Source organism: Trachinotus anak, unplaced genomic scaffold (assembly GCF_046630095.1).
Source record: "Trachinotus anak isolate AG129_WGS33_773 ecotype Australia unplaced genomic scaffold, CSIRO_AGI_Tana_v1 ptg000023l, whole genome shotgun sequence".
NCBI lineage: Eukaryota > Metazoa > Chordata > Actinopteri > Carangiformes > Carangidae > Trachinotus > Trachinotus anak.
The window spans coordinates 9,460,609-9,487,005 of NW_027273874.1; the positions used below are offsets into that span (position 1 = coordinate 9,460,609).

The 26,397-nt window shown below is 39.4% G+C and overlaps 3 protein-coding genes across 6 annotated transcripts; 2 read left to right on the forward strand and 1 right to left on the reverse strand.

Annotated features, from left to right (window-relative positions):
* Nucleotides 1–2,157: 2,157 nt before the first annotated feature.
* Nucleotides 2,158–9,350, forward strand: LOC139607191 (complement factor I-like). 3 transcript variants are annotated; one of them, XM_071459884.1, is made up of 18 exons: nt 2,158–2,333; nt 2,701–2,768; nt 2,859–3,012; nt 3,215–3,278; nt 3,402–3,570; nt 3,664–3,854; nt 3,933–4,040; nt 4,746–4,859; nt 5,337–5,372; nt 5,515–5,535; nt 6,294–6,427; nt 6,545–6,648; nt 7,102–7,167; nt 7,251–7,355; nt 8,129–8,304; nt 8,578–8,679; nt 8,766–8,914; nt 9,147–9,350. In XM_071459884.1, the coding sequence occupies exons 1-18, from the start codon at nt 2,283–2,285 to the stop codon at nt 9,213–9,215; spliced, it is 1,881 nt and encodes a 626-aa protein (XP_071315985.1). In that variant the 5' UTR covers nt 2,158–2,282; the 3' UTR covers nt 9,216–9,350. The 3 variants fall into 3 exon arrangements, with proteins under 3 accessions (XP_071315985.1, XP_071315984.1, XP_071315986.1); XM_071459883.1 differs by having other exon boundaries at nt 2,161–2,333; nt 5,316–5,372; XM_071459885.1 differs by lacking the exon at nt 5,337–5,372 and having other exon boundaries at nt 2,161–2,333.
* Nucleotides 9,351–10,890: 1,540 nt separating this feature from the next.
* Nucleotides 10,891–21,990, forward strand: LOC139607186 (complement factor I-like). The gene is made up of 17 exons (XM_071459876.1): nt 10,891–11,130; nt 11,913–12,142; nt 12,924–13,077; nt 13,269–13,329; nt 13,435–13,603; nt 14,297–14,499; nt 15,468–15,581; nt 15,687–15,812; nt 16,328–16,363; nt 16,469–16,489; nt 17,192–17,334; nt 18,668–18,771; nt 19,432–19,536; nt 19,652–19,827; nt 20,247–20,348; nt 20,454–20,602; nt 21,791–21,990. Exons 1-17 carry the CDS (start codon nt 11,059–11,061, stop codon nt 21,857–21,859), a joined length of 2,034 nt encoding a protein of 677 aa, XP_071315977.1. The 5' UTR covers nt 10,891–11,058; the 3' UTR covers nt 21,860–21,990.
* LOC139607203 (calcium uniporter protein, mitochondrial-like) lies at nt 21,632–25,850 on the reverse strand. 2 transcript variants are annotated; one of them, XM_071459913.1, is made up of 9 exons: nt 25,629–25,850; nt 24,689–24,749; nt 24,286–24,453; nt 23,785–23,889; nt 23,481–23,638; nt 22,939–23,045; nt 22,738–22,834; nt 22,500–22,616; nt 21,632–22,398 (listed from the first exon to the last, which is right to left on the reverse strand). In XM_071459913.1, exons 1-9 carry the CDS (start codon nt 25,698–25,700, stop codon nt 22,315–22,317), a joined length of 969 nt encoding a protein of 322 aa, XP_071316014.1. In that variant the 5' UTR covers nt 25,701–25,850; the 3' UTR covers nt 21,632–22,314. The 2 variants fall into 2 exon arrangements, with proteins under 2 accessions (XP_071316014.1, XP_071316015.1); XM_071459914.1 differs by lacking the exon at nt 22,500–22,616 and having other exon boundaries at nt 25,629–25,834.
* Nucleotides 25,851–26,397: the final 547 nt, after the last annotated feature.

Sequence of the window (26,397 nt, forward strand, 5' to 3'; positions counted from 1 at the left end):
CCCTCAACCCCAACCATTATGCTAAAACAGATTGTCAGCTAACCTTAAGAAAAGTGTTTATCTGTGGAATGAAACTCGGTGGTTACCTAACCTCATTGTAAAAACAGTATCTGTACTGCAACAACAACACGTCAAGGTCTTCTCATAGTCAGTGCTCATTTAAAGAAGAACCATGAGTGGAATAGCCTCATAGATTTGAGGAATCAGTGGTGGTGAACAAAATATTTCCTGATGTTTGCATTATGTATTAGTAATATATTATAGCCGCAATAACTGATAAAGTGTGTTGTTCAAAATGACTTTGTCTGTTATACTTTTCAAAAGCCATAATTCCTTTGCTAGTTCCCTTTATAAGCTCAATGACATAAACAGCTTCTTCCCTTGTTCCTTTCTTCCTATTGATTTGTACTAATGCCAAAAACGCACTTGACTGTTGGGCTGGTGACACACATTCACATTTTGTCACCACAATGTCATCATTCTTGAAAAACTGTGTATGACTGACAGACTAACGTGGCATTTAAAGTCCTCCACATCCCGTCTGACTTCTAGCTGTTCGCTCACATGTTCGCTTGACTGGATCAGCCGCGAAGAGACGTATGACTCCGACTCATCAGCTGATCAGGAATGTTCTGATCGCATGAATGTGGGGACTTTATCGATGGTTGACAGTGTGATTAAATGTCTGTTAAAGTTCTGTTTTTCCAGAAAAAGCTTCAGGTCTAAACATGTATTCAGAGCAAATTCAACCTCAGTGTCACATGAAAACTGTATTGCTCTTGGTTAATAATGGTTTGGTTTGGTTTTGATTTCTTAACATTATTATTGATTATTGACTATTGTAATTCTGAATCCAAACTAATCTGATCTGTCAGTACGAAGCCTGTTTCTGTTCAAAATACAGAAGCAAATAAATTTGTCTGAGCTGAAACAACAGTTTATAGACTTTTTTCCTGTCTCTCCTCATTCTGGTTTACGTTACATACTCATTTATATACTCACCGTCCATGTGGATTTTTTGTTGTTCAAATCCTTGGGAACAATTCAACCTGAATATGATAAGCAATAGATCAGTGTCTCATTTTGGAAATTCTCCTCTTTAAATACACAGGGACTTTGAAACTCTTTTTCCATGAAATAGTTTTAAACATTAACAAATACACATATTTGTATGTGTGTGGCGAAATTTCTATTGATGCTACTGGAATGGACTGCTGGTTCTCTTGTGTTTTGCATGGACAGCAAACTGTATATACTTCACATAACTGAGGGACAGTAAGTTTAACCTTGAAAATTCACGTTATTTTTCTGCAGTTTAGGCGGATGGATTGAAGTGCTGTAACACCCCAATCATGAACATACAAGAACAAATCTGAAGGTGAACTGATTTAAACTTGGGTTTGTAGAGTTGAGCTCCCCTCAAAGTGTCATCAGTAGCCTTAGCTTGCTGGTACCAGCACACACAAGTTGTATGATTGAATGTTTCAAACCAAAATGCACCATGGGAGTCGTAGTTGACTTCTTTAGTTTTTCTGTCTTGTACATTTGACTTTTTGTCAAACAACCACATATTTACCAACACAGTCATTCGTATTTTATTCTGTTGATTCCACCAGTCATGTAATACTGTCAATGATAAAATCAAGTAGACATTTACTTTGACTCCGGACGTGTGAAAACTGTCCTTTAGACTGGTTTTCCAAGTTATCAGATAGATATAAGTAGCAATTCTGCGATGTAGAAATATGAATTAAAATATTGAATTTAAAATTCAATAAATGTTAATAAAGCAAAGAATGGAAATACTCATGTAAAGTATAAAACTGTATTTGAAGGAGGTATTTGTAAGAGTTTAGCGTGAGTTGGAGAAATAGTTTTAATAATAAGTGTTACTTTTTACATTACCTTACAGACTCAACTCAGGGCTGAAATCTCCAGAACATTCTCTCTTATTTATACTTTCTACGCATGTATGTCCCTGTGTTCACACATGCTAAGATACATGCTAAAAAGCTAATTTATTTAAATGTAAGGTTTAGCAGTGCATCCTAACACATCAGAACAGTGTCTGTCAACACTGATAAGACAAGCTAATGATTGATTAGTGACATCATGAACATAGGAGACCTCAGACCGGTCTGTTGGTCAAATCATCCTTTATAAAGAGAGTGAACAGCCTGGTGCTTCAGGACTGCAGTTTGTCCCTCAGAGGAGAGTAAGGACAGAGGGAGGAGAAGAGGAAACAGTTTTGTTAAAAGCCCAACTTGTTTGTGTTTGTCAGGATGATGTCGGCCAGACTTCTCTTGTGTCTTCTCTTCTCTCTCTTTGTTAGGGTAAGTTAATGATGCTGGTTTCGAGCAGAGGATTGTGTAGTATGGCATTTACAGGATATGCCCATTTTTCCGATTTGAGACAAACCTTGCACCACTTTGTTTTTCTGTATTATACTGAAACTGTTTTAGTGTTTTTATCATTGGTCTTTCACCACATTTATAGAAGTGTAGCAAACATTATTGCAATATGGTTCTGTGGGCGGACAAAATAACATATAAGAGAACCTCACCCAGTTCAATAACATTTGCGCGGCTGCTGCGATTAGTGAGATTCTTTTTTTATTCATCAAATTTTGCTTTGTTGCTGCCTTGTTATTAAATTTGATCTACTCTTGAAATTCTACTTCGTTCTACTGCATCCTTTCAGTTCTCAAGCCAAAGCTCCACCCCAGAGTCAGATGAGTTTCTGGGACCAGTTGAATGTCTTGAAAAGAAGTGAGTGCTCTGCTCTTTGATTGGCTGGACTTGTTTCTTTTCTCCAATACGGAGTTAACTCTTTATCTTTCTTTGTTTTCTATTCGTCAGGTTTACTCGTGAATCATGTGACCTGGTGTTTTGTCCTCCATGGCAGCTCTGTATTAACGGACGTTGCTCCTGTAAAGTGGCCTACGTGTGTCCCACAGAGGGAATGACCCCGGTTTGTTCTCACAGCAACAAGAGGCTTCACTCCTATTGCCAGGTAACAACATGCACTGTGTGCACTGTGGCCACTGGCTACTGGATGTTCTCTAAAAAAAGTCAAGGAACTGTGGTTGTCATAAACACAACAGAATTAGAATCAGTCAATAGTACAATAAATTAACTGTTCATATGATTTACTGACTAAAAAAATGCAGATTCTGAAAAGCTTCCTACTTATTCAAAGGTTGTGTCTTTCCTAGGCGATGGCCGTCTCTTGTGAGACCAAAAAACCCTGCATGTCCCACTTTGCAGAAACCTGCACAGGTTTGTTCTCAGACAGAAACTGAAAAGAACAGACTGAAATTATTTCAGTGCCCCCGTGGTGCTTGATGAAAACTTGACCTGCAGGTTTATCACTGTTATATTCTCATCCTGATCTCGTTTCAGCCGATCAACCAAAGTTCAGTGCTGCAGTAGCAACAGGCACAGGGGAGGTGAGGCTCTTCGTTCCCAGCACTGGGAGCACTGGAGGAGGTGGGGAGGAGGTGCTGGTGTGTCACGAGCTGTGGGACATGGCCGCTGCCAACGTGGCCTGCAAGGAGAACGGACACCCACTGTGAGGGGGGGGGGGGTAAATCACCTTAAGTCCGATTTAACAATGATGATGATGACGATACTGTAATGTCACTGATCTTCTGTGTGTGGACAGTGGAGCCGCGTCCACCGGTACCGTGTCGTACATTTCCTTGAAGGGTTCCCATAACAACCAACTGTTGCCGAGCAAATGTGTGCGTGTCCGTTGCCAAGGTTACGAGAACTCCCTGGCCGAATGTGTGATCTACAACAAGGTCAACATTGACAACAGGGATGTTGCTACGGCAACCTGTCTGCAGACACCGGGTCAGTAATTAGTGTTTCTGTCCTGTTCTTCTCTGTTGTGTTGTATCTTTAATGTGACCTGTGGCCTGTGTGTTTCAGACGAAGATTGCAACTTCAGTTGTGCGAATGGGAAGTGCGTGTCTCTCAGTCAGACATGTGACGGCGTTGATGACTGTGGCGACCGGAGTGACGAGATGTGCTGCAAGAGTAAGACGCAGAGATGAGTCGCAGGCAGCTCGACTTGTTGTGAATTCTTATGACTGATTGGTGGAGAGTTGCAGACATTTAACCTCTTTAGGGTCATGTGTTCGGTTGTTGCCCTGGATGTGGTAAAAGCCCCGGATACAGGGCCACCAATCAGCCTTGTTCTCAGATTGTCCCAGTGGCCACTCAGGGTATTGCAATAAAAAAAAACCCTGCAGTCCAAAAAGTCTTTCTCCCGTTGACCTCCATTACAAAAACTGGTATAGGACACCTGCAACTGCAGACGTCAGTGATTACTCTTAAACTGTATTGTGAATTTTCACTTTTTATATTTGTAAAACCTTCACAGTGGGAACAAGCAGCAGGTTGTGGGCTGAGGATTACACACTCAGGCAATTGTCATTCAAGTCGGTGGGTGTCACCTTTGACTTTTGGAACCAGTACTTATAATCTGTGGTGTCAACTGGTCTTAAATTTCCTGAGAGGTGATGAAAGGATTTCAGTACGAAGGCCCTAATATGCTTCAGATGAATGGTTTATAGGATCGTCTAACAGCGTCCAACACCCCCGATCTGATGGCTGAATTTAACCTGCAACAAGCTTTGAACCTTCACAGAGATGATACATAAACACACATAAATAGATCTAACTGCCCCATATGTCCAACCCTTCACCGTGTGAATGCCTGCGTCTCTGTTTCTTTGTCAGAATGCAGGAACGGAGCTTTCCGCTGCAGCACAGGTGTGTGTTTGCATAAAGAAGCAGTCGGTGACGGGATGATTGACTGTCTGAATGGCGAGGACGAATCGAAGACATACACAAGTACTGACAACCGTGACACACACACACACACACACACACACACAAATATTTAAATGTATCAAGAGGAACCTGCCAGGTTCATTTAATGAGTCCTATGAAATGAAATGACCAGAGCAAGTATCCCAGAATGCTTCATTTTTGCAGTTGTGAACAAGACAAAACCATTGAATAGAAATCTGCTCATCAGACTCATCATTCATCAAATTTTGTGGATATAGTAGATCTAGTCAGGATGCCGAGATGTCTGGATTCTGGACCAAAGTGAAGCAGACTGATGGTAACATGTTGTTATTGAAGTACAAAAGTATTAATACTAGCCATTAGTAACAAACATTAAAGTGCATCCATTCATGCAGATACCAGTCTTTGGCCACTTGATGGCAGTATGGAGCCAGGCGGGGGGGGGGGGGGGGGGGGGGGGGGGGGGGGGTTAAATCTTGTCAGACCTTAATTAAGTCATTCTGTCTTTGCACACAGATCCAGAGACATCACTTCCTCTTCCAATGAACACAGGTAACCACAATAACACACTCACAGCCACTTGCCACAGCTTCTTGTTGCTATGGTAACACTGTGGCATCCTGGTCAGTGTCATGTGCGTTTTTGTGAAGATGAAGACGATGACAGATATTTTGTTGCTGTTTCTGTTTTTCAGAGTACACCTCTCCTAAAACTGGTATGTAGCTTGAATGGATAAATCATTTTATAGTATGTTTAGTTGTGGGCGGCATGGTGGTGCAGTGGTTAGCACTGCCCCCCTTACAGGCTTTCTGGGTTCTCCTTACGCCTGCATGGTCACCCAATCTCTCAGCTCCAGCACCTGGCAACCCTATGCTATGGTATGGTAGTGTCCAACTTTAGCAATTCTAGGCTATTTCTGAGGAAAATGAACTTGAACTTGGCACAGTCGACACATGCTATGGTCTACATGTCATATACAATCATATACATATCAACAAAGCTAAACAACAACAAAATCAGACAAGGTGGAGAATTTCCAGTGTGTTGTTCTACAACCAGTAATCATAGCAAGTCGTTTTCACAGTTTGTGGTTTTGCTATGAATCCAAATAGACACAGTAAAGGAGATTTCACAGAAATTTAACAGATGGATAATGATGCCTGCTTCGTTACCAAATCTCCTGGAGGTGTCATTGTCTCATAATTTTAATTTGGATCACTTTCAGGGAGTCCACTCACTCCCATTGATAATCTAATCAAGCAATAGTTGGGCTTCATGTGAATGAGTATGCCAAAAAGAGGCTTTGTCAGTCCCTTGGCAAATTCCCAACTAATGTCGACCCTGCTAACCTGAGCAACTGCGTCTGAAATATTACTGCTTTAAATTTTTTATCAATTTAAGAATCAGTTTTTTTTAAGATGGACTTTCCTGTTTAAAGATGTCAGTAGTAGTTTAAATCATGTTTTTGCACAGAAACCAAGGTCACTAGATTACATCTGGAGTCCAAGCTGCACTGTGGGGTTCCTAATGCTGATGAAGATGTTGAAGAGGAGCAAGTAAGAGGCAGACGCTCCAAGAGAGTGGTGGGAGGAGTGCCAGCAAGACCGGTCAGTTGCACAGTTCATTATCTTTATTACCACATGAACAAGGTGCTAATGATTGTAAAGCACCTTGGAGGAGCTGTTATCTGCGGCGTCTCAGCTCTTCCTCATGTCTGTGTGCAGACTCAGATCCAGTGGCAGGTTGCGTTGGAGATGAAGGGAAGACTTCACTGTGGAGGAGCTTATATCGGAGGCTGCTGGGTCATCACTGCTGCTCACTGCATCGGGTGCAACACATGACATACTTTTGAAAATATCTGATGCAGCAGTTGTATTTGTAGAAAGTTGTAGTGGTGCAGTCAGACATTGTAGAGACAGGTTATTAATGGATTCAGACCTCAACCAGATGTTTGACAGAAAATTAAACATTAAGAATCTTTTTTATAATCAATTAATAATTTAAGTCACTTTTCATTCAAAAACTCCGTCTCTGACTCAAGCTTGTGAGTTTTATTTTATTGAAATCTGAATAGCTGCCGGTCACTCAACAACAATGCAGCCAGTTTGCTTTAGTTTGAACCTTTCTAAAAAAAAATCACCACAATGAATGCCTCAGAACTTCAAACTGTTAAGTAATAAATAAATATGGAAAATAACAATAAAACTGTCAGTACCTTGACAACAGACATTTGCCCCTCTCTCAGTGGAGGTAATAAATCTCTCACCTTTCTCTCTTCCAGACTCAACCCCTCTCTCTCAATAACAAACACTGGAGTTTCTGGTCAAGACAGCCAAGCCAAGCCAAGGTAATAATCTATTTACTCTACCATTCTCTCTCTCTCTCTTTTGAACTGATAGTAATCATATCTCACCCATTTATTTCCTCCAGGCCTAATCCCAATGCGTTGAGGGTGAAGTTTTCTCTCTGGCGGAGGAACAGAGCACAGAGCTCAACAGACATTGTTCCTGTTCAGAATATCCACATCCACCCTAAGTATGCGAGTGTTAGTCTGAATGTGCAGTATGAACGATAATGTTACCTATATATGTTGTTGTGTTGTCAAGTTTAACCCAAAAAAGGCCTGGTTTGTAAAGGTGTCTATGGCACACCAGGTTGGACTTGAGAGTGAGTTTAATCTATTTTGAATAAATGTTGAAGATGAATAATGAAATGCCACTGTTATCCAGGAACAGCTAGTGAGTGGTTGCTTCATTTAAGATATATATTTTAACATCATCACCCTGATGATAGCTGAAGAATTTGGGGGAATTAAGCATGGTATGAGAGAGTTGCACAATGTGCTTAATTTTGAAAGAGTAAAGAGGAAACATGTAAAGATATCACATAAAATTCAGAGTTATGAGAATAGGTTTTTGACAGTGATTTTTATGACAGGGTAAATGGCTTAATTATAAATATTTGTAGTACTTTTGGGAATGAGGATGTCAGATAGAGGTAACACATCATCAGCATAGAGGGAAATTTGATAAGACGTTCCTTTTAAAGTCTTGGATGAAATACTGCTCAAAAATCCGATAATGGCACAAAATCTAAAGAAGAACACAAAGGGGAAAGGACATGTGCAGGTTTTATCACAACAGATGTTTCTTCATATTTTCCTTCATGATCAAAATAAATATTGCAAAGCATTAGATCAGTTAAAGATTAGAGCAATAACCTAAAACTGTAACCACATTAACATCTAACCAACATTGAAACAAACCATCTTTCTGTAATGTATAACTCACCCATGGACTCAACTAAAGCTACAACCCCGTCACCCATGAGAATGACATCGCTCTGGTGGAGCTGGACAAACTTCCGACGAAGGAGGAGTGTTTCGTTAGCAACTCTGCAGTCAGCCCTGTCTGCGTGCCCTGGACCACCAGGCTCTTCCAACCCAACCACACCTGCACCATCTCTGGTTGGGGACAAACTACAGGTACAAGAGCTCACCAGCATGCAAGTACACATTACACATTTTTGACATTTTAGAACTGCTCCTTGTCTAGTTCTAAAGTTGCTATATCATTTGTATTCGATGGTTATCTAAATATGGCCTTTAAGCCTCCCCAATGTTGGTCAGATGAACATGGATGGGAAACACCAAATGTTTCTCCATGAATTTGACAACACTCCAAACATTTATAATCCAGCACAGACCTTTGTACAGGCATGATGCTCCTTCAGAGTTTGTGAATGTTTTTGTCTGCAGGTGGTAGACTGTCTGAAGTCTTACAGTGGGCTAATGTCTCCCTCATCGAAGACTGTCAAAGATTGTACAATGACCGCTTTAAACCTGGCATGATCTGCGCAGGTAGGTGTGGTTGTGACCTGGTGTCTTATACTAGGGTGTTTAATGTATTTGTGAATACTCCATTTGACATTTGCTTTTCTGTGCAGGTGATCTGGACGGCAGTGTGGGCGCCTGTCAGGGGGATAACGGAGGTCCTCTGGTGTGTGAGGATGAATTAGGTGTTTCTTACCTGTGGGGTCTCGTCAGCTGGGGGGAGGGATGTGGCCAGCCAAGGTCTCCTGGAGTTTATACACAGGTAAAAAAAAAAAAAAAGGTCACCCCAGCAGATTGGCTAGATTAGTATGTAAATTTAGCGCAAATATCCAGGTCTAAAGAGTTAAACCATTGAATTGAATTACCTCTTGTCTTGACAATCACTACCGTCAAGTCCCGGCAAGACACTACATGGTCATGCTCATAGGGCTAAGTCTTGTTTTGTAAAGAATAACATTAAACCTATTAATAATAATGACTGTCTTTGGTTCCAGGTTGCTCATTACTTTGAGTGGATCAGACTTCATACAGGCTGGCCTGCCGTGACCAAGTACAACTCCTGAAAATAGTCACACAACACAACATAAGGAATGCGATCATATTTCACCATGACTTGTACTGACACTCTGTAAAAATAACTTTTTTCAGTAAGTTATTAATTTGTTGCTGTGGAAAGTAAATAAAAAACATTGCAAGCACTGTCTGTTTTTAGTAGGTTTATTGATGTAAAATTAATGAAATGTAATTAATGTGATCACTATGGTTTGCATTATTGCCACTGTGCATTGTTATGCACTGGCTTATCTTGTCATTGTGGACTGGCTAACACACATGTACACAGTCTGTACCCTGGACTGATTCATGTTATTGATCTTGTGTGTGTAGGTGTGTTTAGTAGGGGTTATGTTTGTGGTTTGTTTGTACATGTGGGAAAACCAGGAATGCAGTAACCTGAAAAAACAATAATTTTCACTCCAGAAACACAAATATTTGGTTTGATTTGTCTCCTTACAGCTGGGAGGTTGTGGGTCTGAGCCAGCAGAGTAATTTCTGTGGCAACATTTCATGTTTCCCCTCCTACGGTTTAACACACTGCAGCCTTTTGCAGTGCATTTGTTGGGAACTATTTTCAGTGGCGTATAAATCCACAATTGGTGCTCAATAAACTATAGTGTGTGTGTTCATGGTGAACATGTCACCCACAATGGCTCACTGATGTGTTTTAATAGTTTCTGGAAACAATAGAGCTCAATGGCTCAGAGGAATATGGTACATCAGTCTTTGATAAACACGTATTGTTAGTAAGATTCATTGAGATCAGTGAGGTTTGTTTAAAAGAAGAAAAACATACCATGAATATCAGCAGACTTATGCCTTAAGTTGCCTGTGTGAACAGAGATGAAGCCTCAGTCTGACTGTGTCATGTTAAGTACACAGCTATTTTGAAATTCTCTTTATTGATACAGTGGTGAACATTAACTTATTTGAACTTCCATCTATTTATCCTCTTCATGGTCACAGAGGGCTGCAGCCTTTCCCAGTATGCATTTTCAGTTTCCCTGGCAGACATTTTGACTTATTATAGAAGGAAAAGTACAACAATAGATCTGTTCTATGCAAGCGTCCTCATAAACCATGACAGTGTGACACAAGCCAGCATGTGCATTACCAGGACCCTGAAACCTGGTGCTGTCACAGTAGTTCATGATACTTAATAATAATAACAATTATTATTATTATTATTATTATGCTGTCAGTCAAATTCAAAAAGAATTAGATTCAAATATAAGAGGAGAGAGTCTGTTATCATGACAAGTGTATAAAAGAACAATTACACTGAACTGATAATCAAAAGATCCACAAGGCCTAACACCTGTCATCACAATATTATTATACGTGAACTATTAAAACAACATCAGTGCGTCTTTTCTGAAAAAATATCACAGATCACCACAGCCTGTGTTTTTCTTCCTCTGGCATACTGAATAGATTTTAGTGAAGACCTACATTTTTCAAGGCCCTTGAGGAAACAAATGCTGGGTTCAAGCTATGACCTTTGGGACTGACACATGTTTGCATTTGTCTGATTGCTGGAATTTGAGTCTTCATTTACCGTTATGTGACATTATGGTGCATGGTCTGTCAGCTGAATCAATATGGAGTCCAGGCTGTGTACGCAGTGACAAGACAAGATAATGATTGATTGATGATGACATCAGCAGACAGGAGAGATATCAGATTGTGAGCTGCCTTACAGAGAGAATAACAGTTAGTTTCTCTGTCTGTATCTGGAGTTGTGTCTTCTATTAGCTGCAGATACTATGATATAATTTTTTGTGTGTGTGCGTCCATGAAAATATTTCTGAGCACGTGCAGACAAGCACATTTTTGTGAAATATTCTGTTCATGTTCGTCAGGATGACATCAGTTGGAGTTAATCTTCTCTTGCTATTTGTTCTCATCATTCATTCTGAAACAGTGAGTAAAAGAGGTTCCATTATTTTCTTTTTCTGAATATTTTGGGGCTTTTATTTTTGTTTATCCCTGTATTATCTCTGTATTTCTGTTAATACTGCTTCATGCCGCACAATGGTATATAGAATAGTGTTGTAATGCATCCATATACAGTACTATTTCATAGCAGAGCATAAAAGTAGAAGTACTCAGACCTTTTACTTAAGTAAAAGTAATATTACTACAGTGTGGTCAAGTAAAAGTCATGCATTCATTAGTTTATTGAAGTAAAAGTAAAAGGAAAAAAGGTCTAAAATGTACTAGCATCAAAATATACTTAAATACCAAAAGTATAAATACTCATAATGTCACTTTAATGTTACAGCTGGTATAGGTGGAGTTTATTTTAATTATTTTATACAGTATCCTGCTGGGCTGCTCATAAATTAAACTAACCAATGGCTTGATTTGCTTTTCAAAGATGAGACCTAAATTGCAAATGACCTGAGATTTTGGCAGAGGATTTAACAGACTCAGGCCTGAAGTGTTTGTAAATCATGCTAGTGACTTGGTTTTAGTGCTCTACAGTCTGAATTGATTCAAAATTGTATAATGCAATCAATCAAACTGATAAACACGTTAGTTTAGTCTACTTGATTATTCTGTCTTAAAGCAATAAGTGGGAAACAATCACTGAATTTACATAATCTGATGATGTACAGCTTGATGATTATTACCCCGGCTCTGTTCTGTCCTGTTCTGTTCTACTGATTTGTAACCATATTGTCATTTGATTCCTCCTCCAGCGTAGTCCACTGGATTCTGAGAGCGCATCAGCCAGTTCCGAGCAGATCCGGCAGAAACCACATTTTCCACACTATCCCCCAAAGCAAGCCCCATCCCCAGCCACCACCCCAGGCTCAGCCCCCACGACAACGGCAGCCCCCATCCCAGAGGTCAACAGTGCCAACTGTGCAGAACCTGAAGCACCTAAGGAAGATGAGTTTTTGGGTCCAGCTCAGTGCATAGAGAATCGGTAGGTACACTCTGGACTGGCTGGACTTTTTTCTGTGGTTGTGTATTATTTTTTTAAAACATTTTCACGCCTCTTACCTGTCAACAGCCAGTGCTGGAGGCAAATATGTGTATGTATGAGAATGGGTCCATCTGTCCCATTCTCAAGAATGCAATATCTCAGTAATGTCTTGATGGAACTTCATTAAATTTGGCAAAAATGTCCATTTGAAAAAAAGAGTTGTTTGCTGTTGACTTACAGCAATCTGTACATCTGGTGGCAGAAAGATAGCCCATCATGTTTACTTTGTGAACTTTGGGTTTACTTTTTGAGGCAAATCCAGATGTATAGAAATTTTAACCAGATTTTTAGAAAATGCTAATTTTTGTACATTTCAATCCACTTTATAGGATATTAGGAGTTGGTTAATCGAGATAAGCAATGGATGGCCCTAATGCTCCAGTCAGGAGCCATTATACCACAGGAGAATAAGATGGAGCAATAAGATGATGTAACTGATAGAGTTCCAGTCAAATGGAAACCATATATGTATTTGTGCTCTGCTTCCATTTTTCATCTTTCCCTGAGGGAAAGCTAGAGTGATAGTTTTTGTGGCATTTATATTTATTGATACACCAACTTTTCCACCTCTCACAGGTGTGAAAACTTTTTGCTATATAGTTAGATTTTTTTTTTTTTTTAATTTTCCATTTTTCTACTCAGGTGTTTTTATATGCAAATTGAAAATGCACCACAGCTGGACTGAAAGGCACCTTATGATCTGTCTGTCTACCTTCATAAGATATAATCGTGCGTCGTGTGGCCTGGTGTTTTGTCCTCCATGGGAACGTTGCATTGAAGGACGGTGCTCCTGTAAACCACCCTATCTGTGTCCCGTTGAGAATATGACCCCGGTTTGTGGGCGAAACTCTAGGAACTACCGCTCCTACTGCCAGGTAAAAATAATTTATAGTGTTGGGTACCGACTGCTCTCACATGGAACTGATTATAGAAAGGAATTTGTTATAGATATATATTTTTCTTAGCATGTGCAAACCTTTCCGGAGCTTATGTAAATGTAATCTGTTTTGGAGATGAAAATTTTAATGTTTTATATATTTTTACACAATGGTAATCTGTTTTCCAGGCAATGGCTGTCTCATGTCGGACCAAGAAACCTGCAATGTCCCACTTTGGGGAAAATTGCGGTTTGCTCTCATAGATACACTTAGCACCTTGTTTAATTATCATTTAATTATCATTTTAAAATCCTTCTTATAGTTAATGCTACCGTTATCACTCTTTCACCACAGAAAGCGATCAATGGTTCAAAGGTTCGATAGACGAACACACACGAGTGGTCAAGGCCTTCATTCCCGACCCTAACAGCGAGAGCGGAGATGGGGAGGAGTTACTGGTTTGTTCAGAGCTGTGGGACATGGCAGCTGCTAACGTGGCCTGCAAGGAGAATACGAAGCCACTGTGAGAGGAGACACATTTACATGATGCACATGTACAATATGCATATTAAGGCTTTAACTTCTTGTCTGAAATTCCAACATTCGAACAGGTCTAACTGCAATGACCCGTTTGAATTCAGAATTTACATGAATTTCTATGAATCCATCAGACTGTTTGAGTGTGTGTGCATTTCTCTGTGGACTGAGGCTTTGATACTTTCACACTATTAATATAGAACCTAGACCTGCTTTATAATCAAAAAACACATGGACATCTACCTTTAGACAATATGAACCTTTGATTTTGCAATTTCAAATTGTTCATTAAGCAGGTTCTTTGCTGTAGATGGTAAAACTACCAACAAAGTTAAGGCTGTTTGCTGCCTGTCTTACTCTTAAACAACAACAAATGTTGTCATCTAATCTTCTAGCTTTCCACTAAAGTGGCAAGCTAGCAGAGACTCCTGAAATGATTGAAGCAAGGTTCACTGTACAGGCTCACCTGCCTATTTCTGTTAACCATTAACTATTTTTGTGCCAGTTATTTCAAACTTGACAAAGTGACAGCATTAACGCATACTGTACCAGCATGTAAAGAACATGTCAAAAAGTACATGAGAAATTAAATATGTTTGCATATGTCTTCCAATAGCTGCAACTACTAAACTGCATTTTGTTAAAGAGGCACAGTTATACTAACATGTCTTATGTGCAGAGGGGCAGCGGTCGCTGATTCCATCTCATACTCTTCCCTGACAACCGACCATCACCACAAGCAGTTCCCAGACAGATGTGTTAGCATCCGCTGCCAAGGTTATGAGACTTCTCTGGCTGAGTGTGTAATCTACAACAAGACTAACATTGCCAATGGGATGGTGGCCACAGCAACCTGCTATGAGAAACCGCCGGTGACTCAAAGTGAGTGTGCTCATTCTACTCTGCTCTTTTCTTCAGTAGGTTATATTAACAAGTAAACTCCAGTCCAGACAGCAGACCTGTTGGATGTCATATCCCTGCCTAAGGTTGAAAGCAGCCTGGGCAAAGTCCTTCCTTCTGACCCTGAGTTGTGAGTGCAGGATTTCTTTGAAGCTTCTTGATAATTCACCTTCCCAAAACCTGCCTTTTGATTCCGTAACTGCCATAGTGACAGCCCTTTTGGCTTGGTGGTACTTTGTTGAGGATTTCCACCAGGAGAATGGATATCATCAAGAAAGGTCTATTTTGTCTTCACGTCACCAACCTCTGCTGACAAAGAGGCAAGCAGAAAAAAATCCTCAAACCATATGTTCCTAGAAATCCTGCACCACATATTTTGGTCTACCAGGACAGAATGCCAGTTCTGCTGGACTCTTGCTGAATATAATCCAACATCTCCCCACTCAGTACCCTCTCTCTTAGGCCAGAGAGATCACCCAGCCACCAGTCCATCATCAAGCACCAAGCTGCAGCAATTCCTCAAGTAGCCAAAATGTCTTGACCCAACAGACGCCTATGTCAACCTGTTGCCACAGTTATGCCACAGATGCCAGAATCAGTCCGGCTATCCCAACAGACCGACACAGACCCAAAGCTGGCCTGAGTGCTTCAAACGAGTATATCTGGGACCAACCTGGCTAAGATCTGAGTCATTGATCAACACTGGTACTCATCTTTGATCTACCAGGCTCAGCTGGCAACAAGGATGCCTGTGACAGTCATGTTCTATGTATCATAATATGTCCTCATGAGCCACCATATGTCTGAAACTGGAGTTTTCTTGGACTGGCCCTCCAGGGCCAAAAAGGCACATAAAGTCATCTGCTATAATCAGTTTGAGAAGTCATCTCTTGTACTGTCATTTGTTGTACTTCTCCAGTATTTAGACAATTTGTGCCCATGTGTTTCAGAGGAGGACTGTGGGTTCAATTTCCTATGTGCAAACGGAAAGTGTGTGTCTGTGAACCAGACATGTGACGGAGTTGACGACTGTGGCGACCGCAGCGATGAAATGTGCTGCAAAAGTAAACCAGACAAACACACACACACACACACAAACACGCACACACACAAATGGATTCACTGAACATGTAGGTCCCATTGGCCATTTTTTTTATTTTGTCTGTCAGAATGCAGGAATGGTGGTTTCCTCTGCAAGACGGGTGTGTGTGTGCATGAAGAAGCACTCCTCGATGGACTTAGGGACTGTCTGGATGGTGAAGATGAATCAACCAAATACACATCTGTGAACAAAAGTGAGATTCACAGACTTTCACACACCACCTTTACTCTGATTCAATTTTAGAAATTATTGAAACGCTGGCCTTTTGAAAGGATCTTTGTACTGTTCCTGCTGTTAGTGCAGTACTCATCAATACTGAGCAGTCTTACAGCAGGGGTTCCCCTACACGGACCACAAATTAGACCACACACCCCCATTTGATAGGACTTTGTCCCGGGGTACCATATCTTTTGCTTTAAGATGTTTTATGGTGGGGGAGGGGGTTGCAGCTTCCGCTTGCCTATCTGTAGAAATCACTGCATGCCACTGGAATATAACATTGGAATATTCCAATGTATATAAATATATGAATAAATATATAGATATTTCAATGTTTTAAAATGAAATTCCCTTTAAAAACATTGAAAACATTCAAAAACTGATTACATTGCACTGATTTGCCAACATTTTTGAGAATTTCAAGTGAACCATGAGTTGGAAAAGGTTGAGAACCACTGATATATGATAAATATTTTGAATTTTCCACAGATCAAGAGGAGGAGAACAAACTACCCACAGCCTTAGGTATGGCTATGATGATTATGTACACAGCAGTGATATGAAGCTTTTATAGGAAACTGTTGTTGTTCATGTTGGTGGTAACAATAGCTTGTTTTCTCTTTATTTCAGAGCACATCTCTCCCAAAGAAGGTACGTAGTCTAAGCGCTGACACTTTCAGCATAGAAGTGGTATTACACTTTGTGACCAAAGGTACGTGGACTCATATAACCTTTGAATAATGTGAATAATGTGAAAAATTTACTTTCACACAACTTTGTGGTCATAGTTTGGGGCAGGTTTGGTTTCCTGTTTCAACATGTGTACAAAGAAATGGTCATCCCGATGTGGGATCCAGTCGGAAGGCAAAGCTTTCAATTCATCAGTCAATCAGTCAGTCATGAGCTTTGTGTGGTGACCGAAAGAATGGCGTTGTGGATACAAGGGTTTGAGATGACTTTCCTGGGTAGGGCAGCTGAATGGATGAATGAGCAGGTCATCTACTAATTGGAAGGTCAGTGGGCAGAGACCTGGATCCTCCAATGCACATGTTGAAGTGTCCTTGGGCAAGATACTGAACCCCAGTGGTGTTGTTGTATCAATGTCGTATCATCAGTGTGTGGTAGCGCTATATGACTCTGTGTGTGAATGGGTGACAGTGGCTTCTAAGTGCAGGCCATAGACTGGATGGATGGATGGATAGATGGATGGCTGTTTACGTAGTACATATGGATGAAATGTTTGTGTGTCCACATACTTTTGTACTGTCCTTGTTTGTGCAGTGTTGCAGTCAGACCACATCTTGTCAGGTACGAATTTCATGAATTTCAACAACTCTGTGCACATGTTTCTAGAAATAAAGGCGGACAGAGTCCATCTGGAGTCCTTGTTAAAGTGTGGGATTCCCAATAGGGACATAGCGGACGACGATGAAGTGAAAGAGCGAGGAAGGCACAGCCGAAACAAGAGGGTGGTGGGAGGACTGCCAGCAAAACCGGTCAGTTAGAAACATACCTGAATGTCTATTTTCAGTAGTAGTACATTCACACATGGATGCTGTTCTGTGTATCGCCACTATCATTATCATTCCCGATATCAGTGGTTCCTTAACTGATTTCATGAGTTTGTCAGTCTTGCGTGGCCCCAGTTTTTTCAGCTTCAGCAGAAAATTGTTGAGAACCACTGGTTTATATTCTGTTCCTGTGATTTCCCAGTGACTCGCAACACTGTCAAATGCTCTAGGTAACATTTCTATTTCATTGCATTGACATTCCAAGACAAAATTTGCTTTATCTTAAGCCCCTTTTACACTGGATGAAATAACCTTCAGCAATGAAAAAGGGTTTGATCAGCATTCACATCTGGGTCCAAAGACACAAATGCAGTAGACTTGGGTATTTATAAGTTCTGGCTCCAATTGGCATTGATGTAAACACATCAGAATCAGAATCAGTTTTATTACCAAGTATGTTTCCACATACAAGGAATTTGTGCTTGTGGTTGGTGCAAACAGTAACATAAATAGATTTAGGGTAAAATAAGAGTGGAATTTACAAGTTAAAAATTAAAATAAGATTAAGATAAAAAATATACAACAAAGATGTGGGATATTTGCAATAATGATAAAGACATGGGGAATGTAGTGCAAAAAATATAGACAATGTAAAAAATATATAAATATAATCTGTACAGATATTTACACTGTGCATGTAACGGGAATGAGCAGTAGTTCTATAGGGGGGCAGGGGGGATCAGGGGGATCGGGGGGATCAGTGACAGTGGGGCTCTCTAGCCTTGTTGATAAGGCTGATAGCTGTTTTTGTGGCGAGAGGTTTTGGTCCTGAAGGACCGCAGTCTCCTGCCAGGGGGGGGTGTCTCAAAGAGTTTGTGTCCAGGGTGGGAGGAGTCAGCTACAATCTTCCCAGCACGCCTCAGGGTCCTTGAGGCGTACAGGTCCTTCTCAGCAGAGTGGATGATACGCTGCAGTCTGCTTTTGTCCCATGTTCAACATGCTGATTTCCTTTCCCATGCTCTGAATTTAATGGATATGGTGTTATATTGTCAATCCACAGTGTGTCAATACTCCCACAACTAAGTCTGCAATCAATCAGTTGTTAGCTTGGAAATCTTTCCCATCTCTACCGTTTGTCCCATATAAAATGATTTTTTTCCCCCTTTTTGTCCCTTCATTCCTGTGAAAGTTACAGCTCTGTTTGAACTTCTCAATTCCTTTAAATCTTCGACATTAAAATGAAATCCTATTTTACACCATCATCATGTGTCACATTTTCAAATGAATACTGTTTCTGTTTATTCCCATTTGCTTGCAGACTCAGATCCAGTGGCAGGTTGCTGTAGAGGAGCATGGTAAGATTGACTGTGGAGGAGCTTATATCGGAGGCTGTTGGGTCATAACTGCAGCTCACTGCGTCAGGTAAGATGAATGTTGAAGTAGCAGAAGTAAATGATGACATAGGAGTATTAGTATGAAATATTAGTAGAGGCTGCATCACTGATTTTGAAATCATACTGAAAGCATCCTCATCAGAGCTGCCGCATTTGACTGAGAAAGTCTTTTAATAATAATTGATAATTGATTTGGTTGCATTTAATTTTAAAAGTCTTCTAAAAGTAATATGTTACCATCAAATTCAGTGTATTATGTGTGGGACACAATTTATAGTCAGCCAATATTTTTTTAGCTTTTTTTTTTTTTTTTTTTTTTTTTGCGAGATTAAAAAACGCCATTCATTATTAACAGTTCATCTTTGCTATTTATTATTTGATGTACAGACAATTATCACTGGACTATTTTTCTATGGAAAAAATAATTTGCAGACGCTGGTGTTAGACCAGCACTACCTCCATTCAAAACAATATATGATGTTATGATATATATGAATACGTAATTATCCAATCTTCTGATATCATACAACCACCCCTCTTTTTTTCTATTCAGACCAGTATGATAATTGTAATGGCAGTGGTGGTGCATATTGTAGTGGCATTAACAATAACAGCTGTTTGACTGACTCTCTCTGTCAGTTGTGTAATAACTGATAGTAATAGTCTCTTGCCCATGTCTCTTTCCCAGACCCAACCCCTCTGCATTCAGGATAAAGTTTTCTCTCTGGAAAAAGAATAAAGCTCAGGACACCACCGACATTGTTCCTGTTGATGAAATTACCATCCACCCCAGGTATGAATCTATCTCCTTATATGTATGATAACCCTATCTAGTGCAAGTGTTCCACATGAATGTAAACATGAATGCAAAGATTTTTTAATAATTGGGTTATTTTAAAATCCTGCAGGTACAACGCCACCTCCTATGAAAATGACATTGCTCTGGTGAAGATGCAGACACTTCCATCCAAGAAAAAATGTTTTGAGGACAACCCAGCCATCAGGGCGGTTTGTGTTCCCTGGTCCACTCAACTCTTTAACCCCAACCACACCTGCAGCATCTCTGGATGGGGAAGAACCGCAGGTCTGTATATTTCTGTCCAGCTTCTATGTGACCATGGAGGTCCTTGCTATAAAAACTATTACTCATGTAATACAAAGTGAAGTGAAAATGAGATGAAAACACAAATGAGCAACTTTTTACACTTTATTACGCCTTTGACTACTAATTGTTCAGAAATTATCATATTTATATTGTGATATTTCATGCTTTTAAATAAACTAAAAGTCACATTTCGTGAACAGAATTTATTTTGTTTAATGCTTAACAGTTTGCAGGTAAAATTGATTTTATCCTTAAAAAAACCTGCATACAAAGTTTCATGCACTACATCAGGGATCGCTTCATCAGTCTGACTGTCAGTTAGCTAGAATGTTGAAAAATAAGATTAGTTTGTTTGGAAATTATCAACTCAATGTTTAAGTGATGGAATTTATGTGCAGAGGGAAAAGCATCTCAGGTGTTGCTCTGGGCCAACGTATCCCTCATCGACCACTGTGAGAGATTCTACGGCCATCGCTTCAAACCAGGCATGATGTGTGCAGGTGGGTGTGTCCGTGGTTGGTGATCTATATACAGTACACTGAAACTGAAATGCTTTGTGCAGGCATTGTGCAAGTGTAACTGTGTGGGCATATATGTGAGCACAGGTGATCTGCAGGGCAGTGTGGACTCTTGTCAGGGGGACAGTGGAGGTCCTCTGGTTTGTAAAGATGAATTGGATGTTTCCTACCTGTGGGGCATCGTCAGCTGGGGAGAGCAGTGTGGTAAGGCAGGATTCCCCGGAGTTTATACACAGGTAAAATACAAGTAAACATTAATACACTCACAAAAAAAACACATATGAATGTGGAAAGACGTGTATTCATATGTACCAGAAAAGTCCATATATACAATACGGTACACATATATACAAAGAGAAAATATAAGTGCACGTATATACATAGGAAAAATACATGCAGAGATAAATATCATACACATAAATACTGTGTGTATTTTCAAACAGCGTCAAACAAAAAATATTATATAATATACACAATACAGAGGATACATAGGAAAAAAAGAAACGCAAAATAACAAATAACAAATAAACACAGTACACAGTAATCATACATACAGTATAGTCAACACTCAATATTTATCTATAGATATATACATCTATATATATAGAGAGAGAGAAACTACAAGTATACCTGAAAACACATTAAAATACAGGAAAAATACAGTATACATTGGGGAAAACGGGTATAAAAATATAAATTGGGAAAACAGATACATACAAATAGAATAAAAGGGCATGTATAAATACATACACAGATAAAATACACAGAAACACAGGTAAAATTTATTATACATACATTATATACTGGACACAGGTAACATATAAATTAAATCACAAATACCGACAAAACTCCATACACACAGGGAAGATACACATACACAAGTAAAATATATATAAAAATTGTTTACTATGTACTGGAATTTTATTGCCAATGCTCAATATACATAGTGATGTAATATTCCTTACAATACATAATACACAGGTACTGTAATTATACAGTTAAATATAGTTAATATCATTGATTTCATATATGAATGAAGATTTATGCTCCTGTTAATGTTATTTATTTTTTCTATATTTGTATATTTTATCTACTTTCTCTGCATTTTCACCTTTATAACACTTTCAAATGTTCATTTAGAAGTGATTGGATTAAAAACAAAGAAATATGGATGCATACTTTATGGTCAAAGATAAAAAAAAAAACACAACATTTTCAAATGCACTAAGTAAACTGTGAAATATGAAAACCAGAAAACACAGACAGTGAATTCACATGAATTTATTATTATTATTATGACATTTACTTTAAATCCAGATTTTATTAAGGTGTTCAACAATACAAACACATAGTCAGAGAACAAAATGTACAGTGAGCAGACATCACAAACAATGCTTTATTAATTCTGTCTGTGTCTCTTACAGGTTTCTCATTACTTTGAGTGGATCCGACTTTACACAGGTTGGCCTGCAATCACCATGTTTAATTCCTGATTAAGTGAACGCACACACATACACACACACACACAACTGTACTTTTCCAGTACTTCATCACTTGTAGAAGTGGCTACAGCTTTTGTGATGAGGAACACTTTTATTCACTGTGAATAAAACTTTGAATTGTGCAGTGTCAAAAGCAAAAGTGTATTAATTTTCAAACAATCTCATACTTTAAACAGCCCAGTTTCTCTTAATTCATTAATTAAATAGCACTTTGATCACGGAAAATGTACTGCAACCAAAATAAAAGGTCCTGTTTCTACAGCTAACAAATCTTTTCAACTATGGCAAAGACTTAAATGTATTATGTGCAGATGCAAAAAAAGACATATATCTTTATTAAAGTGAGGTGGCCATGTATGGAAACATTTTTAGAAACAATGACTACAAAGAAATATATGAAAGTTACATTACAAAAAAAAAAAAAAAATCTCAGAAATGAAGAAATGTCAGGCGGTTCTTTTGGGCTGAACCTGATCCACCGGCAGCTGCAGCCGAATTGCTCGTCTCAACCTCCGGAGATCATCCTCCACCTGCTCAAACACGCACAGTTCATGAATTCTGCGATTGAATTGCTTCATTTTTTCTTTAATTACTTAATTACTGTGTGTGTGTGTGTGTGTGTGTTCATAACCTTTGCCAGCTCATCTTTGAGCTCGTTGTATTTTCGAACATCAAATTTCTGTTGAAACGCTCTCTTATGAAAGAAGTGAAGAAACTCACGATCCCTCACTTTTGGACCGATTAAATCCTACACACACACACACACACACACACACACACACAATCACACACACCCAAAGCAAATTGTAAGTCTCAAACAGCACTTAGAAAAAGTGACGTCCAGATAAGATGTGAAAAGATTTTTCCACCTGTTTGGTAAGGACGTAGTAGCCGTAGAAGATCATGCTGGTGGTGAAGGAGATGAAGTAGGTGATTGGCTCCATGATGTCCCAGGCAAACACATACCTGACACACACACATATATATACACAGAGACATACATATTATTACAGGATGCCTGGGTGCAGTGAACTGTAAGTTTCAGGCTTGTGAATGTGTCTCTTCATTACCAGGTGAGGTATCCCAGGAATCCTCCCTGCAGTGACAGGTAGGCAAGCCCCACCCACCCCAGCATGGATGCTTTAGACTCTGCTACCTTCATCAACTTGATTTTCACCTGTACACAAACAGTCATGTTTCCATCACTTCAGAGGACATTACATATGGCTCACATTCATTTCCTGGAGACATAAACCTAACCTTATCCTAACCTAAACTGATTTTTAAGGATTACCTCATGGGGACTGGCTTTTTCTCCCCAATGGAAGTTGAGTCCCCACAATGTGTGTAAACCCGTTTAAGTCCCCACAACACAGGCAAAACATGTAGTCCCACACATGGTTCTGTTGTCATAACATTAGAGGACATTGCATTTACTTAGATTTTTTTCAACAAGGAGAATATGACAATAGAACTAGAAATATGTAAAGATGGAGGTAAGTCTAGTTTTAATTTAATTTGATTACCAGTTTTTTATGCTATTGTTGGAGTATTTAGTAGTAACAGTGGTGGTATTTCGTGTACAGTAGCAGCAGTATTTGATGTGAGGTACCGTCTCTAATGGCATCAGCTGCTGTTTGAGCTGCTCTTGTCTGATCAGCAGCTCAGAGTGTTTGATGTGTTGCTGCTGAGGAAGAGTCAGAGCCGAGTGAAGCAGGTGGACCATGTACTTCATATCATCCAGACCCAACATGTGTTCATGAGATGAAGCTGACACACAGAGAAAGAGGTGGTGGGGAGTTTAGCGTTAGCATTTAGCTGCAGTCATTCTTGGAGAAGAGCTAAAAGTTGCTACATGTGAGGGTGTATTTTCCTTTCTACATAACAGAAATAAGTCTAAAGTGTACAGGGTTTACCTTGTCCAAGTGCGCGGACATTGTGTGTGACATCATTGATGACCAGCTGGAAATCTTTATTTAAAACAGTTTCCATAAAAGTGCACGAGGAGATTCTCTGTCCATCTGAGGAAAGAAAGGAAAGTTTTGTCAAGTTTTCTGTTTTCATAACTTGTGTCTTTTTGTGGAAATCAAATTATTTTTTGGAAAGTTACAACAATTTTTGAATTTAAAAATAAAAATTAGGACTTTTAGAGGTGATGACTTTTTGGAAAGTAATGGTATGATAAGAGATGATTACAATTTTAAAAATTAGGACATTTTAGAATGTGAAGACACTTTTGAAAGAGGGGACATTATACTTCTTAGAAGGTGGTTGTAGTTAATGCAGTACTCAATTCTTCAAAATGCTATTCAGAATTGTTTTTAATGTTTGAGGTTAGGATTAAGTTTAAGTTAGAGTTTGTGTTACAGGCTAGGGGAAACATGGTCCTTACGAGTATAGTAGTTGACTTATGTTACCTCCATTGAGCAGGGAGGCCGTGTGCACTCCAGGGTCTTTGGCTGTGATGTCTCGCAGCAGGTCGCCCACTGTGGTCAACATAGGTGTCAGAGTGAAACGGCACTGCTGACCTGCAGGGAGACGCACAGAGAGGACCGGGCGACCGAAGCTGTAACGAATAGACACATCTGAAAGAGACAGAGATGTACATATCAATTATATTTCAGTCTATTCATTAAACTAAATCAAACAACCAAGATACAATATGTTAGTGAGTTTTAGAGGTGTTGGCAGGTGTGGTCTTTATGTTTAGCTAGGCTAATCACATCCTGACCCCAGCTGTGTCCTTCACACAAAGACATGAGATTCATATTAATCTTGTGTATTTACCCGAATGTTGATCTAAAGACAGGGATGGTTTACCGTGTGTTGGAGGTCGACTGCTGTAATTGGAAATGCCACAGGCTGACCAGACTGAACTGGACTGAGAGAGAAAAATAAATTATTATACGCTGGTATGTTCCCTGACAATCTTGGATTTTGAGCCAGCAACTTCATAGTCAACAGACAAAATGATCTTTCTCTCTGCTGGCATTTGTGTGTATGTCCAGTGCAGGAGTTTTTAACCTAGGCAGCAGAGCTGGTAGGTAAGGAAACACTCGTGTGAATCATTTCCTGTATTATATAGGTGTGGCTACAGGAACAATGGAACTGAGAGAAAGAGAGAATCGCTGAATGGTTGAGAGACATTCAGAAAGAAGTGTGGAGAGAGAGAGACATATGTTTCACAGCTGCATGCCAAAATATCTGCACACACGCATTTGTATTTCTGTACATGTGAGGACCCTCATTATCATAATCCACTCCTTACCCAAACCTTACCTACACACCGATATTGTACCTCACAAAGATAGAAATACAAGTCTCTCTCTCTCGCTCGCTCACACACACACACACACACACACACACTCACACATACTTTGCCTCTTGTCTTGACATGTTTTGGTTTGATCCTCACAGCAGTAGCAGTAGGAATAACACTAGTGCTGGCAGTAAAACCCATGCAGTAGTAGCTTTAGTAGTTGTAATGCTAGTAGTTATGGTGGACAGACGCAATATTAGGATTTGTTGCAATATTAGAGGTGGTAAAAGAATAAGTAGAAATAACAGAAGTAGTTTATAGTCAAAGTTTTTTGTGTACAAGACTCAAATGTTGAAATGTTTTTGTTAAAATGCTGTTAAAAGAGATTTAAACCTATAGCCTGCATAACACTCGAACATGTTAAAGAACACTCAAATTTTGGACTAATTAAAGTTTAACACATCCCTAATTAGTGAAACCTTTTAAATATGTTAAACTCACTGTGTAGATTCTGAGTCTTGTGGGTCGAGAGCAGCAGAAATCAAACCTGCAAAGCAGTCTGGAAACAAACATGATGAGAGCTGAGCTGCAGGCAGAAACGACTGAAGAGCTAAAAACCTCTTTTCAGTATCGTAAACCAGCCACAGGAAGATATGAAATGTCTGTGGGGCGAGTAGGAACAAGTTTCACAGCAGGCTGAGACACAGGAAGAGGAGCTGAGTTAACTCCTCCCTGACTGGAGGAGTCAGTTTTTCAAAGGTGTAGATAAACATTCAAACAGGTTCTGTTGAATGAAACAAGTCAAACAGAAGATTGAAAATGGTGATGAACCACAGTGGCTGTCTTGTTTTTCTTTTTACTGTCAATGTAGTAGCAGAGAGGGGCAGCACAGCTCACATTATTTACTGACTATTTAACTAAATACTAAATCAAACCAAAATTAAAAATGCCCATTACAAGCTACTTTTACATTTTGTCCTAGCGTTGAGTTGAAACTGAACTGAAATAATATTTGAAAAAAATTGAGAAATTAAAAATCACCTTGAAAAAAAACAGGAATGCTTTTAGTCCTGTTTAGACCGGGGTTGTGGTGCATTTTGAGTTTTGAAAATTTTGAAAAATTCTCATTATGCAGAAAAAAGACTCTGATATTGCTGCATTGATATAAAGGATATTTCATTAATTTATTGTTGATATATCAGTGTATGAGAAGAATGTTGTGTTGTAGCTGGTTGAGGGAGAACTTATTGAAATAAATACCTCAGAAATA